General features: G+C 45.6%; 1 protein-coding gene across 21 annotated transcripts in view; it reads right to left on the minus strand.

Annotated features, from left to right (window-relative positions):
• Positions 1 to 706: 706 nt before the first annotated feature.
• Positions 707 to 19,783, minus strand: part of lrrfip1a (leucine rich repeat (in FLII) interacting protein 1a) — a 35,857-nt gene continuing 16,780 nt past the window's right edge. For 7 of the 21 annotated variants that reach the window (XM_032567734.1, XM_032567732.1, XM_032567731.1 and 4 more), the window contains 9 exons: positions 13,347 to 13,370; positions 13,102 to 13,227; positions 11,948 to 12,019; positions 11,580 to 11,750; positions 10,990 to 11,082; positions 9,908 to 10,000; positions 9,726 to 9,818; positions 9,514 to 9,652; positions 3,768 to 8,076 (listed from right to left, as the gene is read on the minus strand). In XM_032567734.1, the coding sequence (XP_032423625.1) occupies positions 5,285 to 8,076; positions 9,514 to 9,652; positions 9,726 to 9,818; positions 9,908 to 10,000; positions 10,990 to 11,082; positions 11,580 to 11,750; positions 11,948 to 12,019; positions 13,102 to 13,227; positions 13,347 to 13,370 (3,603 nt within the window). In that variant the 3' untranslated portion in view covers positions 3,768 to 5,284. The other 14 variants (XM_032567723.1, XM_032567722.1, XM_032567720.1 and 11 more) reach the window with 9 other exon arrangements.

Here is a 19,783-nt window from a genome sequence, read left to right on the forward strand (position 1 = left end):
AGTATGCTAACCAATGTCAACTTTCCAAGAGATTCAGTAACATTTAAACATTTAAAACTTATTTCTACAGTAATAAACCTTCTGACATCCAGTTTGTTTGTATCTCACTTTAGCATATTTCTTAATATTTTAATATACTTTAACAGACCAAATAAAAGTTTCTGCTTCAGCAGAGCAGCATTCACATACGGGAAAAGATTACTGCCAATAACAAATGTAAGTGTTGGAATCTAAATTTGTCACTAAACGTGGATAAATTTAAGATTTGCTTTTGTTCCGTGTTTTTCAACTCATACATATGAATTCAGGTTTTATCTGTGAGAATACAAGTTTTAAAGTTACGAATGAAGTTACAATTCTGCAATAATTGTAACTTGATTGCAATTATTGCGATCAAGTTACAATAATTTGCAATTGATTGAAGATTCATAATGTCAGTAATTTTGACAGCTTCATTGTTGAAGATTTGAACTCGTAAATTTGTGATCTGTTCTGCTTGCAAAAATTAAAAACACAGAACAAATACAAATCTCAAATTTATGCATATTTACTGACAAACGTGGACTCCTGTGTACTCATTTCTTATTGACAGTGATCTTGCCCCGTACAGTATTTAATGAGGTCCAGGCTGCAACAGCCTGAAACGAGGCGCTACATCCACTGCAGGACCTGCTGACCGCAAGTCCAACAACACAAAGTGGAAAAATGAAGAGAATCTCAGATATTTTATTGCACAGATTGCAGTTCTTCATGTGTCCTTACAAACATTTAAAGCTTTGTAAACAGTGAACAGCATCTCCCCAGTGTGTTTGGTAACTCCTGTGTTTCCTCAGCAAGTCTCAGCGTTTTTACGAGCCAACCAGTGACCGACTACAGGAAGCAGGAAGCAGCGTGGAGACGCGTCGGCGTCGAGTCAAACTGCTGCGGTACAGAACCGACGGTGAAGGACAGAAGGAATAGGAAGGTATCGATCCTGTAAAATGTGTTGAGTTCAAGAAACTGGGAAACAGTTTGTCTGTAGGTGGAGACGGACGATCACACAGAGCCTGAACTCTTCCACCTGCAGCTGGAGCTGAAGACGAGCGTCCGCACCGACCCGTTTGGGTCCAGGATCGACGCCGAGCAGAATTCCTTCCCACGGGGAGCAGACAGAAAATGGCACGTTGGGAGTTGGGTTGTGTGGAGGGATCCTGACGGGTTCTGTTACGGCGTCTGGGCCATGCCGCGGCTCGACTTCATCTTCTCCAGTCTTTTATTCAGGTGGCTGTTGCTCGACTCCAGCTCCTCGATCTTATCCAGCGCCGTCCGCAGCTGTTGGACCAGAGGAGAATCACAGTTAGCCTGAACTCTGCTTTCTGGACAGTCCAGCTTCCAGAAACACCGTGCCTCTCTCTGCAGTTTGCGTTTCTCCGCCTTCAACTCGTCCTCCACCTTCTCTGCGTTCTCCGCTGAAGATTTGTAACGAGTCACATGACCCTCCAGTCTGGTCACCTGCACACCACAGAGACCACTCAGAACCCCGAGGAGATCACAGAACCGCTCTAAAGCATTCACACCTGTTCAAGGTTTTCACATTTTGTCACATTCAAACCAAACTTTAACAAAAGAACCAGAATTAGACTTTTTTTTAAATCATTTTTTTCAAAGTTCAATGTCTAAATATACCTCAACATGATCCAACATGTAACAAATTGATTGAATTTGGTGCGATCACATTGTTTTACTTTTTTGATAGTCTAACAACATTAAAAGGCAAAAGTATACTGAATACTTAGCCTTCAGTATTGTACCGAGTTATACCACAAGGTGGCGGTGCTTCCCATGTGACGGTTTGATGCATTGTTTTCCTGCTTTATTTCACTAGAAGTAAAAAGTCTTCGTCTTATTTTTGTTTAATTTTAGGTTGACTAACGTCACTAAGCACATGAAAATTATTTCCATGAAGTTTTTATCTTATAACATTGCATAACCAGTCTTATGTCGACTGTTTTGAGAGTGAAATGGCATGCTAGTTGACCCGCTAGCTTAACAGCTAGTTAGCTTATCAGCTAAGTAGTTGGGTCATTTCTGAAGTTCCAACCAGTAAGAACTATTTAAGTTTGAGGTTTGAATGTGATCCAATTTAAAAAATAAAGCTGAGGTGTGAATATTTTTCTAAAATACAGCCTGTGGAGCAGACAGACGATCTGTTGCTCACGTTTTGCTCTAAAGCCGTCACTTCCTGTTCCGCCTTCACCAGTTTGAACTTCAGGTCGTTTATTTGCCTGCTGGAATCTCCTGGAGAAGAATCACAGGAAAACGCTCGTTTGTTTGAAACGTTAAAGAAAACCCAGAAGTTGTTTCCACGGCCCGCTCCACCTACTCTGTAACTCCAGGATGTTCGGGTCGTTCCCGTTTTCAGCGACTTCCCCGTCTGGACTGGAACCGCTGTCTGCGCCGTTCTTCTGGTCCAGCTGGGATTTTAGTTTCTTTATCTGCGAAAGGATCTCCTGACGTTAAACCTCCAGATTCATAAATCATCTTACCTTTAAAAACTCACCTGCTCAATCATTTTTTCACGCTCATCCACTAGTTTCCTCAAACGAATCTCTGAAAACAGACAAAACATTGTTTATGAGTGAAATAAATGATTAGTTTTGTGTAATTTATCAGTTCAGTTTCAGACCTTCCTGTTGTCTGTTGAAGCGATCTTCAAAAAAAATTCTTCATGTTCTTGTTAAATTAGAAAATCATTGCTACCTCAATTCCTGGCATCTTTAATGTTCCTTAAGAACATTTGATGCACGATGCTCTTTTCTGCTCTTCGAAACTGGAAGCGTAGGAAAACATAGTGTTTAAATATGGCAGATGTTTTTCTGACATCCCGTTTAAACCAGCCATTCTTTTATTGAACGTTCACAGAATAGTTTTAAACATTCTGCTTTTAGTGCAGAATAATCCAGTCCAGGTTTTAAGTGTCTATGTTGAAAGTTTCAAACTAGGGCAAATAAAAGACACTGAAAGTTGTGGACGAACAGCCACGGCACAATGGTTGTTAGCCTGTCCAAGGCTAACGCCAGCACCCATCCAGAGCTGATGCTAGCCTATCCAATGTTAACTCTAGCTTATCCTAAGCTAACGCTAGCCTAGCTGTGCTAGTGGACAGCAGAGGACGATCCACAGTCCTCAGCCTAGGCTAATCATCTCCAAAGCTAATCCTAACTAACTCTCCTCCTCATTTAGCGGCAGACTTAGTTAGCGGTACCGGATCAGTAGCTAGCTTCTGAAAATATTCTCCTGCGACATGAATGTAGCCACCGCTAGATGAGCCATAGTCTGAATTTTGGCACCAATACCGTAGCATCATGTGTTGGGGCAGAGATGAGGCTAAAGATTTCAGGAGCTAAAAAACGAACTAGAATCTCTGGATGCTCCAAATGGTAGCAGGAATTTCCCAAAAAACCCTTTTTTTTTTGTTTTGCATGTTTTCAGGTAAAAACATCTACAAATAAATAATTAATATAACTGAGTGAAAAAGCAAAGTCTTATCTTCAAAATTTACAGAAAGGAGAAGAATCAAGACTTTCCTGCAGCATCGCAGATCAAATCAATAAATACAGCAATGATTTATTTAAAGGGGAGTGTGTGAACGTACCGCAGGGTGGCAGCAGCCAGGGAGACGGATGGGAGGGAGAACCAAGCCATGCAGCGCAGCAGCATCCAGGAGGGGTGGAGGGGTGATGGTGTTAGCATGCACACAGTCAATTACACACACCGACCGCCACTAGTTAAAAAGTTTCAGTAGATGTTTATTTAGAGCAACGCTAACAGCAGGATTTAACGGTTTAGTGCAACAAGATGCAAACAAAATCAAAGTCATTCTGAACTCCAGAGGGAAGCTAAGAGTCTGATCTGCTCTAAACAGAGAAAAATATGGAGAAGCTGCTTTGGCCTGAATGTTTACAGTTACACCATGAAGGCAGGAAGACGGTAAACATGATATCAGTTCAATAAACCAGAGATGAACAGTTCTGGTCACTCAACATCTCTTGCATTCAGTTCGTACAGGAAAACATCAAAGTGCTGAGAGGACTTTAAATATTCTGACAACTTGTAGAGAGCTCAACTCTCCAGCAGAGGGTGTTTTACGCCACATCGCTGTGTAACAGTTTTTCTGTGGTTTGGGCCACATGCAGACCAGAGACGGTGAACCGAGCAGCTGGTTGGTCTGGGATGGATCAGCCAGAACTCAGCAGAACTTCAGGGAGTTTGACTGTGGGTTAGCCGGAGGTCTGATGGTGCAAACCCACATGTGATGGTGCAAACCCACATGTGATGGTGCAAACCCACATGTGATGGTGTGTCAGCATTCACATGACTGACACAAACTCTCAAACAACAGAAAACGCTGCAACCACAGGAGATAAAGGGAAAATGCCACAAATGGTAAAAACAACAGCAAGTTCAAAATGCTGCAAACTGGCTCCATGAAACATTAGTCCTCCAGACCACCAGGGGGAGTCGGTCACCAAATCATCTGGGTCCTCAGTAAAGTCCAGAAGAAAGTTGGAGGAAGACAGAAAAGGTCGGTTATGCTTCACATCATTTACAGAAAAGCAGCATATTTCTGTAGGTAATATTACCTGCTCCAGACTCCCCCTAGTGGTCTGGAGGACTTCTGTTTGTGGAACCAGGTTGCAGCATTTTATACTTCCTGCTGTTTTTGCTATTTGCATCATTTTCTATTTTCCCTTTTTCATTTCATTTTTTTGTTGTTTTTGTGTTTCGGAGTTTCATTCACGTTTTCCCAGTGTTTCGCCGTCAGCCACCGTCCGAAAGGGATGGAAATACTCCACAAGAACCAGGACATTTGTTCTTTCTCCAAAGGTGTTTGTTTGCAGATCTGATCTGGGAGTTTGCAACTGGTCTAAAATCTGAAGTGGGCGTGGCTACAGTAATGGTGTGCGATGTGGTGGAAGTTCTGCTCTTGTGTTTCTAGAGATGTATGAAGCGTCCTGAACGAACAGAATCTTGTTTTTGTTCTTGCTGAATCGTATAGAAGCAGATTAGTCTGGTTCTGAAACACGGTACCAATGAAACGAGTGGATTCTCTGGTTCCACCATCGGGTCACTGTGACGTCAAACTCCATGAAGTGCTGCTAGCACCGCCTCTGGTTGCTTCAGTAGCCAGTACCGATCAGGTTCTAGATGTTCCAGCTCTTTGCAAACTGAACCATCGCTGGTGTGCATGTGGTCCATTTTAGACCCGTCCTGCTGAGTGTTGGACCCTGTTGTCCCAGACCAACTAAGACATCTTACAGTCCTCTTTACTCTTGCCTTTGCCTTTCTTCTTCTTTGGGTCTTTCCCCGCCTGCGGTGCCTCTTTGGCGCCATCGGTTTGTTCTGGAGTCTTTTGTGGATCTGAAGGCACCTCGGTGGCATCTAACCCGTCCTCAACTGTTGAGGACGTTTTCTGCTCGATGTTCTCTGGAACATTTTCAACCTTTTCAGGTGTGTTGTCTCCACACGGCAGGTCGTTTTGAGTTGAAGGCTGATCAACCTTGCTGTTGTCATCCTCGGACACCTTCTCCTCACCATCTTCTGTCTTTGTCTCCGCGTTACTTTGGCAAAGCTCTGGACTCTTCCCGTTGACTTCAGCTCCTTCCTCAACGTCTTCCTGTTCCAGTTTGTTGGGCAGAGAAGATTCAACAGCTGCTTCCACATCCAAGTCATCAAAATCAAAAGACTGTCCTTCATCTTCCTCTCCGTCGTCCTCGTCCCTGTCCAGCTGAACGTATGGAGGTGAATCATCCCCCTCAGGTTCCTCCATGGACTCCTTCACCTGCTTAGCCAGAAGACCTTGAGAAGTTTTTACCTCCTCAGTGTTTGGACAATCTTCAGGCTCTGGGCGTTCAGCAGTCGCTTCCTTCTGCTCCTCTTTGGGAGGAGAACCAGTATCTCCAGTTTCTGCTTTGGTTAGATCTGCTAATTCCACCTCATCTTTCATGTGTAATGGTGGATCTTCAGGTTCTCCTCTTCCTCCAATCAACTCTTCATCGTCTCGGCAGATTTCTTCAGAGGTCTCCGATGGTCCTCCATTGTCTGGCTCAGCTGCCTCCTCTGGTTCCGTCATGGAGGGCTTGGGGCTCTTTGAGGTTGACGAGGTTTCGGGTGGATCTCTGGCGTCATCGTTTGCTGATGATGCAGATGTTTCCTCATTAATTTCAGAACCGATTCTGGACTCAGGAACTCCATCATGTTCTTCACCAGCCAATTCAACGATGCTTTCAGGGTTGTTGATCATCTTCTCGTCTCCATCCACTGATTCTGACTCGGTGCGGACGTTTTGGTCTTCTGGTGAAGAGCTGTCTGGAGGAAACGACTCTTCAGGATCTTCGCTCTTTCCAGAAGTCAGGAGGTTTGCTTCTCGATCAGAACCGGTTTCAGACTCCATCTCTTTAACATCTTCAGCCGTTTCAGACTCATTGGGTCCCTTGATTGTTTCAGCTTGAGAAGTTTCTGTGGTTTGCAGCACTGATTCATGTTTCTCTGGTCCTGAAGTTTCTTCCTGGTTCTGCAGAACCTGAACAAGCTCCTCATCTGGAGTTTCGGGTGATTCCACAGCATCAGCTTCTTCTAGCATCTTGAATGTCAAAGTTTCCTCTTCCTGGTTTCCTGAAACGTGATCATTGTCGGGTTCCTGGAAGGCTGGGGTAGTACCAGTATCGTCACATGATGGAAGGTGTTTGTTTGGACCTTCAATGCCTTTGTTTGAGGGCAGATTTGTTTCTCCAGCATCACCTCCAACCATCTTGGTCTCTGGATCAGATTCTTCCAGTGGTTCGTCTTGGAGGAATCCTTCAGGGGGTTCTGCAGTTTCTTTGGCTGTTGGAGATGTTTCCTTGTTCTGTTCGTCCTCAGAAAGCTCTGCTCTTGTTCTGATGTGACAAGATATTTCAGAAGATCCCACAGTATCACTTTGTTCCAACATCTCAGTGTTTCCGGTTTTCCCTTCATCTCCTGAAACATGATCTGTGGTTGACTGTTGGAGACCTGAGGCGTTTTCTCTTGCAGGGATATCTTCACTCGAATCAGGATCATCTTTGCTCTTACATGTGATGAGATTCCCTTCTTGATCAGAACCAGTTATTTCAGATTCCTTGAGGGATTCAACAGCAGAACCTTCATTTGGCTTTTCTGGATCTTCACATTCCTGGTTCTGCGTGTCATCAACCATCTCCACTCCAAGACGAGGCTCCTGGGTTGATCCCAGACCATCAGCTCCTTCTGTAGTTTTCTCTTGGTTGTGACCTTCTGAACCCGGATCTGTGTTCGGTTCTTGCAGATTTTCTTTGGTAGAAACATTTTCAGAGGGTTCCAGATGTTCTACTTTCTCAGGTTCTTGGTTGTCTTGAGGTTTAGCAGTGGACCCACTGGTATCCTGTTCTGCTGTGAGCCCGTTATTCTGTACGACTGAATCCTTACTGGTCTTTTCGTTTTGCTTCTCGGTTCCAGCTTTTTGTTGGTCTTTGTTTTCATGAGTTCCTCCTTTTTTCTTTCCTTTCTTCTTCCTTTTCTTCTTCTTCCCTGACGCGGTGGAGACCTGAGCCTGGGACTTACTCGCCGTTTCCTCAGCCTCGTCGTTTTCTGCCTCCTCAGGCTCTTGTTGAGGTTCTGAGTTCAGTCCAACTGGAACAGCTTGTTTCCCTAAAGGTTCTGTCGTAACAACTTCCTGTTTACTTTCTTGACCTCCTGAAAGGTCACCGCCAGCTGCTTCAGTGCCGGTACTTTGGGTTTGGGTTAAACCTGGATGACTGATGGAATCAACCTCAGATGTTTCTATTTCTCCAGATGTCTGGATCTGCTGAAGATCTTGGCTGACAACGATTACGGCTTTCGCTTTAGGATCTGGACGATCAATCGGATCTGCGGTCATTTGACCGTGGAGGTGAGTTTCCTCAGAGGGAAAGCAGGTCTGGGCTTCTGGAGCCAGTTCATCGCAGCTCAAGTGATTCTCTTTGACGTCCTCCAGTGTTTCCTCTTGCTGCTCTGGAGCCACGTCTTCCTCTCTGCAAGCCCTCAACTCCTCTGTGCTGCCTGGGAGATCATGGAGAGCAGACGGTGATAGACGGCCAACAAACAGCTTTCTGCATTGCAAAGTTCATCAGGAGGCGCGCCAGCAGCAAGGGACAGGAAGAACAACGGACCGATTCGGTGAAGCTCAGAGCCAAGATGTCTGACAGAAGCAGGAGAAGCGAAAGAGGAAAAGAAGAACACCTTCATTCCCCACCAGCTGGGGACGAGAAGGAAGCCTGGAGACGATCATCAAGAGAAAACGGCGTGGATCGCACCAGGAGGCAGCCGCTCAACACTTCAGTGCTCATAACCCAACTCCCATCAGATCAGGAGACGCCCCATTAAAGCCAGAGCAGGAAGTAACTCACAATGGAGGAGGAGGAAGTTGCAGAGCAGACGTTAGCTTTGAGGGAACAGCTAGATGTCGGGTGCATGTGTCCTACTTAAAGGAACAGTTTGGTTTGTCAGAGGAAAGTTTTAAGCAGTCACTGTCCTACCAGTTTGGACTCTTGCACAGACAGTAATGGAGGACAGAACCTAAACCCTTAGACAGGCTACTGAGGCTCACAGAGTCACTGTAAGAGTCGCTAACGTAGTGTACGCTATACTGGTTTGATAAACAAGGGATCAGAGGAACAATGCTGGTCAGAATCAGAGCCTAAACGACAAGTGAGCTCCAGGTAGACGGGCCTCACCACAGAGCTTTTAAACCTCTGGTGGGGTGCCAGGCTGTTAAGTCTCCAAGCTCTCAGAAAGCAGCTTTCCTGAATTCTTCATCCTGATTGCCCTTATAGTCCATACATACATAGTCTTGTACATCTGTAAATAAATATTTATATCTCATAGAGCACTTCTGGATAGATGCTAACTACATCTCGTTGCTTGTACTTGTGACAGTGCAATGACAATAAAGTTGAATTCTATTCTATTCTAATTCTATTCTATTCTAATTGGAAACTTGGTGACACATTTCAGACTCAACTGATTTTAACTTTGCAGAAACTATTTTAATTATTATTATTATTTCAGGAAATAATCCAGAAAACAGCAGAGAATATTACAGATATCAATACTAAATATTTACAGCTACTGACTGCTTATAACTTCTCCACTGAACCATCAAACTGTCCCTTTAAGAATTAATGCTGGCGATTCTCTTTGTTTTCAGATAATCAGTTATAATTTTTTACTGTCGTTTCTGTGAATTATTACATCTCGTTTTCCAGTCGACTCGTTAAAAATGATAGAAATGTTGATAATCTTTAATCAGATCCTTCTGGGTTTGAAGGTTCAGTAAAATCACATCTCAAACAAACTGAATTTTAGAAAAACTCAGAGGATCACCGAACTGGAAGCAGTGAAATGACTCAGGAATGAGGAGCAGGAGGAGAAGGAGGAGCAGGAGGAGCAGGAGGAGCTGCATGCGTTCAGTCTGAGCCCAGCAGCAGCAGTTTTTACCGAGGACGCCGTTTCCTTCAGCGGCAGCCGGCTGGGTCTCCTGGGCCGGCCGCGGCTCCGCTCCAGCTGACCCGTCCACCTCCGACGGCCCGGCGTCTCCGTTGATGTTCAGGTCCGGTCCCAGCACTATCCCGTGTTTCTGGACAGAACAGCTAGCATGTTAGCGGCAGAAAGCGGCGCAGAGGAAACCAGCGGCGGGTTCCGCTCGGTACCTTCAGAATATCCTTCAGCTTCACCGCCTCCTCCCTGAGCTCATCCCGCTCCAAGCGGATGGCGTCTGAGTATTCTTTCTGCCGCTCCAGCGCCTGAGCGGCAGCGGGAAGCAGAGGAGCAGTGAGAAGACGCAGAGCGGAAACTTTTCATGCAAAAGGAGGAATGGGGTCAGAGGTCATACCCCGATCTTTTTATCCTTCCACTCCACCGTCTCCTGGAGGTCAGATATTTCTCTAACGTAACCGTCCTGCTTCAGCCGCAGCTGGCGGATTTCCTAAACGGCAGGAAGACGGAGGAGAAGTCGACAGGAAGAAGGAAAGTGAGCGCTGAGGAGGAAGTGAGTGCAGCCGAACATGCAGCCGAACACGCTGCAGCCGAACATGCAGTCGAAAACGCTGCAGCCGAACACGCTGCAGCCGAACACGCTGCAGCCGAACACGCTGCAGCCGAACACGCTGCAGCCGAACATGCCGCCTGGTTAGAGCCGAGCGGCTGAGTTTCTGTCAGACATGAGTCTGACTACAGGAAGCTGTTTGTAAAGTTACACAATAAAATCATCAATAATTTAGAGAAAAAATGGGCTCCATGTTAAAGACATACTCCCACCTTGTTATTAATACATTTATAAATTTCATAGTTCCAAGCTAAATAAATATTTAGTTATTTAGTTATATTTAGCCTGCTACCTAAAATTAGCTTTTAAATTAAATATTTAGTTTGAAAACTAATAATAATAATAATCCATTTTATTTATAAAGTCCTTCATATCTCTAGCTGAAATCTCAAAGGCTCCTTCACAACCTGATGATGCTAAAGGATTGTAGCTTCATCTGGATGACCGAAGCTAGGCTCTAATATTTAGCTAAATATTTAGCTTGCTAGCTAAATATTTAGCTCCTGGTTCATGTTTGATTTGCTATAAATTAGCTTCAGATCAATCAAAGTTTAAGACTTCCAGTTTATTCATTTATAAGAGAAAATTGTTACATATGTAATAACTTCAAGTAATTTTTGGTGATAATTAACTCAGATGTTTCTGAGTCTATCTCAGAATAATAATAATAATAATAATAATAATAACAACTCTGCATCACTTGACACCAAATTTCCACCAGATCTGATGTGGAATTTCAAGATTAAAGCCTTTAATTTAAATCCTATGGGTAACTTTACAAGCAGTGGATCCCTGAGGAAGAGGAGGATCCCTGAGGAAGAGGAGGATCCCTGAGGAAGAGGAGGAGGAGGAAGAGGAGGAGCACTCACGTTCAGCAGCTCTTCGCTTTGCTTCAATGTCTCCTTCAGCTCGTCGAACTGGAACTGCAGAACGCTGTGGTTGTGTTTCTGCCGCTCAAACTCCTGCAGGGAACAGCAGAGCTGGTGAGGAAACCGCAGCTAGCATCTGGAGCTAACCCACTTTATTTAAAACAACAAAAATCAGACAGTACAGAAAAAGATAAGCAGATAAACCTACAATCTAAGGCCATTCTAGAAAATGTGAATTATGTCAAAATTAAATTGGTGCTTGAAGGTTGTAGCCTTTAAGGGCAGATATAATCTGAATTGAAGTTAGCGCTTTAGCATTAGCTTCTGCTAATGACAGTGTAGGTATAGCACTTTAGTGATAGCAGGTAGTAATGTTTCTGGTTAGCGGTTTTGGCTAACTTGTGAGTTAGCGTGCCACCGCAGACGGAGGGCTGGAGCCTCGCCTTGCTCCGGCGGCACCGGGTTTGACACCGGGTTTGACGCCGGGTTTGACACCGGGTTTGGCACCGGGTTCCAGTTTGTCTTCATGGTGAGAAGGAAAACATCCTGGCTTCAGATTCACGGTGAGGACAAAAACCCGTCCTGATCACCTTCAGCTTGTCGTCGTATTGGCGGCGCGACTCGGACAGCAGCTCCTCCAGCTCCATCAGCGAGTCTTTGAGCGTGTCCACCTGGTACATCAGGTTGTTCTTCTCGTTGTCCAGCTGGGCGTTGGACACCATGGCCTTACGGTACTTCTCCTCCACCTCCGCCAGCGCCTCCTGGTGGAGAAGGAAGGAGCAGGAAGTGACATCAAACAGTAAAACCTTAGCAGACGAGCGCAGAGCAGAGATGAAGATGCAGCTTCAGCAGGAAGATCAGCGGTTTCTACACAAACCGGAGGAAGTTCCTGTGCTGCAGATATGAAGCTGTTTAGCTGAAGCTAGCTCAGTCAGTTAGCAACGCTTCAGGCTGGTACCTTCGCTTCCTTCAGGTTCTGCTGGTACTTTGTTTCCACATCCTGGATCTGATCTTTCAGCTCATGGATCTCCTGGTGGGCAGAGCGGCAGCAGAGAGGAAGAGGAGCGATGAAGGTGAAGCACGGTGACGGCAGCGGCGGCAGAAGTGATGTGGAGAGAAAAGGTCAGAGCAGAACCAGCAGGGTCCGTCTGTCCGTCTCAGAACCGAGCCTGACGGAGCGTTTCCTCTGAAGTAAACCGCAGAAAATCTTTTCATGTACAGATTGAAGTTCATCCTGCTGAAACGTTTCTCTGGTTCCTCCTGAGAAACTTTTCACTCTGTTTGGATCAGATTTTCAATCTGTTCAGTTTCCAGAACTTTTTACTGCAGAACCGCCAAACAAAGTCACAAACGTCCAACCAGATCATTCTCTAAATCTACTTTTTTATTTCTCAGCGATTTTTGAAGAAGTTTGTGAATTTAATGCTGATGTGTCAAAGATGAAATATTTCCTTATTGATGAAACCAAAGTATAATTTAACGAGCTGCTCAACATTCCTCATTTTCATGGTTCATTAGAGGATCATAAAATTACCACTTTTCTGCTAATATCACAGCATTCTGGTAATATTGTGACTTTTTCCACATATTTTAAAGTATTTTTTCTTAGCCATGACCTCCATCATGAATAAGAAAAAATCTTTAAAATATTTTTATTTTCCTCTCTGTTGGTTTGTTTGCTGGAGAAATGAAAGAAATATTTTATAGAAATACTTTTTATGCTTCCCTTTGATAAATACATTTATCAAGAGAAACATTTTGATAATATTTCAATCTTGACATTTTACTTTTACTTTCACAGAACTTTGAAAATGGAGAGAAAAATAAAATCTGGTCAGACTTTCATGAGTTCGGATCGGTATCAGAACCAAACAATGTGATTCTATCTGGGTTTTATCCTGACTTTAGTTATTCCAGCTCAGATTAAACCAAACCTGAAACCTTTAACCAATCAGAAGCCCTGAAGGTTCTGGGTGAATCGGTACCGGTCCGATTTCTGACCAAATCCGGTCACTTCCTGGTTCCTGCAGTGAAACGCTCCGCAGTCAGTTTCCTGAACTTCTGGGTTCTCCAGCCGGGTCTGAGAATCGACTCCGGCCCAGAAGGCGTTACCTTGATTTCCCGGATGGAGCCATCGGCGTCCACCGTCAGCGCCGTCTCCCCGCTGCCTCGCCGGGAGGAAGTCCCGCCCACCGAGGCGAGGGTCGCCGCCGTGAGGGCCGAAGCGGCTCGAGGTCCCTGAGGCAGAAACAACCAGATCAGAGAAGAAGAAACTCTGAAATCAGAGCAGGAGCAGAAAGACGGAGTCTGAAAAACTATAGATGAAGATCAAGTTTCCAATCAGATCTGGTTCTCACCTTGTCAAAGTCTCTGTCCTCCACCTGCAGAGACAGAGGACAGACATCAGGACAGACAGACAGACAGACATCAGGACGATGAAGAGGCTTCAGGTCCAACCAGACGAGCAGCAAATTCACCAAAAACTCAAAACGTTCCAGTTAAAGAAACCACCTTCAGAGCATCCAATCAGATCCCAGATAAACCCCAGGTGTTGTTACGCTCCAACACGCCTGAACGTCATCCAATCAGGATGGTAAACACACACACACACACCCCCACACACGCACACACACACACACACACACACACACACACACACACACCCTGCCGTCCCGCCGGAGCCGGGGACTCACTTCAGGGAAGTCAGGGATGGTGACGTCATCCAGGTGCCTGGAGAGGGCGCTGCTGCTCAACGCACTCCTAACAAAACTGGCGACAGAGCCGCAGTTCTCCTGCAGCGGCCACCAGGGGGAGACACAACGAAAAACCCAACAGGACGTCAACAAGGACAGAGTTACTAACAAACTGGCTGTTTCCATCTTCAGAGGGAAAAACACAGCAATGTGCTGCATGCAGGGCACACACACACACACACACACACACACACTGGTTCACCAGGACAGACCAGTCTGATATGAACTGAAAGTAAAAATTAAATATTTGTTTTTCACTGAAGTTTACTGAAAGCTGCCAGCCTGGGGCAGCGTTTCCACACCTGGTCCACTCAGCAGAGGAAACGGTTAACCATCTGCTTCTATACTGGTCAACTATATCTGAGGTTTATTTAGCCTCAGGTATTAAAGCAAACTCCAGATGTCGCACACAAACTGACTTGTTTAAAAGTTAAACTAGCAATGTTTGATAAAAGGTTTTTAATTAATAACCGAGTTGTCACAGGATGGTGCACCCTTCAGAAAGACGGGGCGCTGCGGCGTTTCAAAAAGGACGAGTATAATTTACATAATCATGAATTTCACAGATACTTGCAACTGAGAGACTATTACAGGAGATACATCAGGTGGGATCCGTCTGTGATTCAAACTGATAAATTCATTCAGTGCAGCAAAAATGAAAATCATTTTTACTCAATATCAAAATCTGATGCTGAGGAAACATTCAACTAAGTATATAAAAGAAAAGCGGGAATCAGAGCTTAGCATGACGACTGCAGATGTTCGATATGTGGAAAACGCATCAGACGGATATGAAGGAGTCCACATGGAAAAATCATGGTTTGAGACTCTGAAGCACAAATGGAAGAAAAATGGATGAAATGAACAATAATCAAGACAAAAGACAGCAACCAAAAATAGAGAAAGAACTGGACAAACTGGAGGGGGCAAAGGTCACAGAGGACTGGCTCCCAAGCAAAAGTTTTATGTTATTTAATGTTGAATGTGAATTGTTCATACGCATTATGTATGTAAACAAATGTGGAAAATGCTAATAAACAGTTAAAAGAAAAAAAAGTGAAACTAAAGGACATGAAGCCTTCATTCCTCCTGCAGGCGTTTCTTAAAGGGCCGGGACTCAAACTGCAGGTTCCTGCCGTCAGTCACCTGAGCCAGGTGTGATAAAGCAGAACTCTGCGGGAAGCCAATCATAAAGGTCAGAAATTAACCGCAATAATTTGGGTTATTTAGCCTGTAGGAGAATAAAATGCAGGTTTACTGCAAAGTCCTATTTTAATTCAAATGTCAGTTTGAAACTAAACATTTAGATTACCAACAACATATTCAGCTTCGATGCTAAACACTTAGCTTCAAATGTTCATGTAGCTTCCACGCTAGTTAGTCTCAGACAAAAATATTTAGCGAGAAATTAAATTTAGCTTTAAACTAAGCAATTAGTTTGGAGCTAAAAATTTAGCTTGAAACCAAATATTTAACTTCCAACTAAATACGTAGCTAATTATTCAGCTAAATATTTAGCTCCAAACTAAATATTCAGTTAGTGAGCCAAATATTTAGCATCATGCTAAATATTTAACTTGCTAATACACTTTTAGCTTGAAACTAAATATTTAGTTGACAAACAGAGAACCAGATATAAACCTGAATTAAATATTTAAGGGTTTTCTGGAACCTGTAAATTATAATGTCAAAGTTAAATTTTTGCTCTACGGTTGTAGCAGTTGGCGTTTTTGAATTAGATTTTGCTAAACATGATGCTGGTTAGCATTTTATCGTTAGCAGAACTAATGTTTCTGATTGGTGCTTTAGGGCTAGCACACCTAGCTTTTCAGTTAGCAGTGCCTGAACTGTTTCTACCCAGCATGCACAGCAGCAGACCAACCCATGCATGAACTCAAACGGAGCCGGTTGGTTAGAGAAGCCGGTGGCTCTCACCACTGGGCTGGTCCGGGCCGAACTGGCCCTGCTGGAAGCTCTGGAGCTGCGGTAGCTACTGTACTCCACAGGCTGCAGGAAGAACACACCACATACACTTCTGTCAGTCTGCCTGCATTACCCTCCCAGATGTTAGACTGGACCTGTTTGGACCCGTTCTGCTGGCTTACGTGAGAGGCGGAGACTCTGCGGGAGCCGCTACACAGACTCAGACCGTCGTCATACAGAGAACTCTGCAGGGGAACGGATCAGCAGAACCGCACACACACGATGTTATCAGTGCTGAGTGTTCGATGGTCACCAAACGCTGGCTAGCTAATGGCTAACAGAGCTAGAACCAACCTAAAACTGCAGAGACGGGTCCAATCAGAACTTCACTCTGAGTGTTAGCATACGGACCTGGTTGCTACTGTTAGCATACGGACCTGGTAGCTACCGTTAGCATACGGACCTGGTTGCTACCGTTACCCTACGGACCTGGTAGCTACCGTTAGTATACGGACTTGGTAGCTACCGTTAGCATACGGACCTGGTTGCTACCGTTACCCTACGGACCTGGTAGCTACCGTTAGTATACGGACTTGGTAGCTACCGTTAGCATACGGACCTGGTTGCTACCGTTACCCTACGGACCTGGTTGCTACCGTTAGTATACGGACTTGGTAGCTACCGTTAGCATACGGACCTGGTAGCTACCGTTAGCATACGAACCTGGTAGCTACCGTTAGCTTATGGACCTGTCCGTTCTCTGGCTAATAAAATGGATGAGTTACGACTATCCATCACGAGTGACAGACGGATTATGGACTCAAATGTCATGTTTTTCACCGAAACATGGCTAAACAACAGCTGCCCGGACAATGCTATCCAGCTAACTGGACGCCACACACACCGAGCCGACAGGACAGCAGATGACTCCGGCAAGACCAGAGGCGGCGGTTTGTGCATTTATATTAACAAAGCTTGGTGCACAGACTCTGCTACTACCGAGAGTCACTGCTCACAGAATGTGGAGTTTTTAATGGTCAAATGCAGACCTTATTACCTCCCAAGGGAATTCACCTCGATCATCCTCACTGCCGTGTACACCCCCCCGGATGCTAATGCCAAGCTAGCCATGAAAGAACTCTATGCGGCTATTAGCAAACACCAAACCAAATACCCCGAGGCTGCTTTTATTGTTGCGGGTGATTTCAATCACTTCAACTTGAAGACAGTTCTTCCCAGATTCCACCAACATGTCTCCTGCCACACCAGAGGAGACAAGACCCTGGACCATGTCTACTCCAATCTGGCTGGAGCCTACAATGTGACACCCCTCCCCAACATCGGACAATTAGACCATCTCTCCCTGTTCCTCACACCTCGGTACTTACCACTCATCCAACGTGTGAAACCTACCGTGAGGACAGTAAAGGTGTGGCCAGAGGGCTCAGACGCTGTGCTCCAGGACCGGTTCAGGAATACAGATTGGACTATTTTCCACCATACAGACTTGGATCAGTACGCCTCATCTGTACTGAACCATATGTCCACCACCATAGAACGTGTCACCACCTGCAAACGCATTACCATGTACCCCAACCAGAAACCCTGGATGAACCGAGACGTTTGTCTCCTGCTGAAGGCCCGCAACATCGCCTTCAGGTCAGGGGATGCACAGACTTACAGTGCAGCCAGGGCTGAGCTGAAGAAGGGAATCAAGAAGGCCAAACACCACTACAAAAGGAAGGTGGAGGATCATTTTTCTAACACCAACCCCCGACGTATGTGGCAAGGCCTTCAGATTCTCACAGACTACAAGAACCCCAATACCACCCCCGCTTCTACTGATGTCTCCTTCCTCAACGAACTTAACAACTTCTATGCTCGTTTTGAGAGAGGGAATACCACAACTGCAACCAAAGCAGCTACCACCCCAGGCCAACAGCCACTGACTTTCCTCCCCACTGACGTAGGAGCGGCTCTGAGCAGGATTAAATCCCACAAGGCTGTGGGTCCTGATGGCATACCTAGACGTGTCCTCAGAACTTGCTCTGGGGAGCTGGCAGGAGTGCTGACGGACATCTTCAACCTGTCCCTGGCCCGCGCTGTGGTACCGACCTGCTTCAAGTCTACCTCCATCGTCCCAATCCCCAAGAATCCCAACCCAACCAGACTCAATGACTACCGCCCGGTAGCCCTTACCCCCATCATTACCAAGTGCTTGGAGCGGCTGGTCCTAGCTCACCTCAGATCCTGTCTCCCCCCCACACTGGACCCCCACCAATTTGCATACAGGCAGAACAGGAGCACAGAGGATGCAGTCTCTATAGCGCTGCACTCTGTCCTTTCTCACCTGGACAGTAAGAACACTTACGCCAGACTGTTGTTCTTAGATTTTAGTTCAGCATTCAACACTGTCATCCCATCACAACTCATTACCAAACTCACAGACCTCGGCATCAGTCCACTCATGTGTAACTGGTTGCTCGACTTCCTGACCAGTCGACCTCAACATGTCCGGCTGGACAACCACTTCTCATCCACCATCATCATAAACACCGGAGTGCCACAAGGCTGTGTGATGAGTCCCTTCTTCTACTCCCTCTTCACCTACGACTGCAGACCTGTCCATGGCTCTAACGCCATCATCAAGTTCGCAGACGACACCACGGTGATCGGCCTCATCAGAGATAATGACGAGGCCGCTTACAGGCAGGAGGTAGACCGTCTGGCTGAGTGGTGCGACAAAAACAACCTGCAGCTGAACACCGAGAAGACCAAGGAGCTTATCGTGGACTTCAGGAGGAACGCTGACCCACATCCACCCATCCACATTAAGGGGACAGTGGTGGAGCGTGTGGACACCTTTAAGTTCCTGGGAGTCCACATCTCCGAGGACCTGACTTGGACCACCAGCTGCTCCAAACTCATTAAGAAGGCGCATCAGCGCCTCTTCTTCATGAGGACCCTGAGGAAGAACCACCTGTCCTCAGAGATCCTCACGAACTTCTACCGCTGCACCATTGAGAGCATCCTCACCAACTGTATTACAGCTTGGTACGGGAACTGCTCTGTCTCCGACCGGCAGGCGCTGCAGAGGGTGGTGAAAACTGCCCAGTATATCGCCGGGGCACCGCTCCCTGCCATCAAGGACATCTACAGGAAGCGGTGTTTGAAAAGGGCCGGGAAAATCACAAAGGACTCCACTCACCCAGCACACACACTCTTTTCCCTCCTGCCCTCTGGGAGGCGCTACAGAAGCCTACGGACCAGAACCACCAGGCACCGGAGCAGCTTCTTTCCCACAGCTGTCACGCTTTTGAACGCCTCCTGACATAAAACATAAACTATAAGGACTGTACTCCCCTATCCTCTCATACAACAATAACACATGGACTATCCTCACACACACACACATCACGGACTGTTTTCTTCACACACACATACAACCTGTAAATTTTATCTGCCATTATTTATCTTGTATTATATACATATATAATCCATTCCCTAACATTCTTGTATATTCTGTATAATCTGTGCATACAGCTCCCATATTTATATTTATACACAATATCTATATCTCTTGCTATAACCCCTTATAGTCCATACATACATAGTCTTGTACATCTGTAAATAAATATCTATATCTCGTAGAGCACTTCTGGATAGATGCAAACTGCATCTCGTTGCTTGTACTTGTGACAGTGCAATGACAATAAAGTTGAATTCTATTCTATTCTATTCTACCGTTAGCTTATGGACCTGGTAGCTACCGTTAGCATACAGACCTGGTAGCTACCGTTAGCATACGGACCTGGTAGCTACCGTTAGCTTATGGACCTGGTAGCTACCGTTAGCATACGGACCTGGTAGCTACCGTTAGCATACAGACCTGGTAGCTACCGTTAGCATACGGACCTGGTAGCTACCGTTAGCTTACGGACCTGGTAGCTACCGTTAGCTTATGGACCTGGTAGCTACCGTTAGCATACAGACCTGGTAGCTACCGTTAGCTTATGGACCTGGTAGCTACCGTTAGCATACGGACCTGGTAGCTACCGTTAGCATACAGACCTGGTAGCTACCGTTAGCATACGGACCTGGTAGCTACCGTTAGCTTA

The sequence above is a fragment of the Xiphophorus hellerii genome, chromosome 7 (assembly GCF_003331165.1).
Source record: "Xiphophorus hellerii strain 12219 chromosome 7, Xiphophorus_hellerii-4.1, whole genome shotgun sequence".
Taxonomy (NCBI): domain Eukaryota; kingdom Metazoa; phylum Chordata; class Actinopteri; order Cyprinodontiformes; family Poeciliidae; genus Xiphophorus; species Xiphophorus hellerii.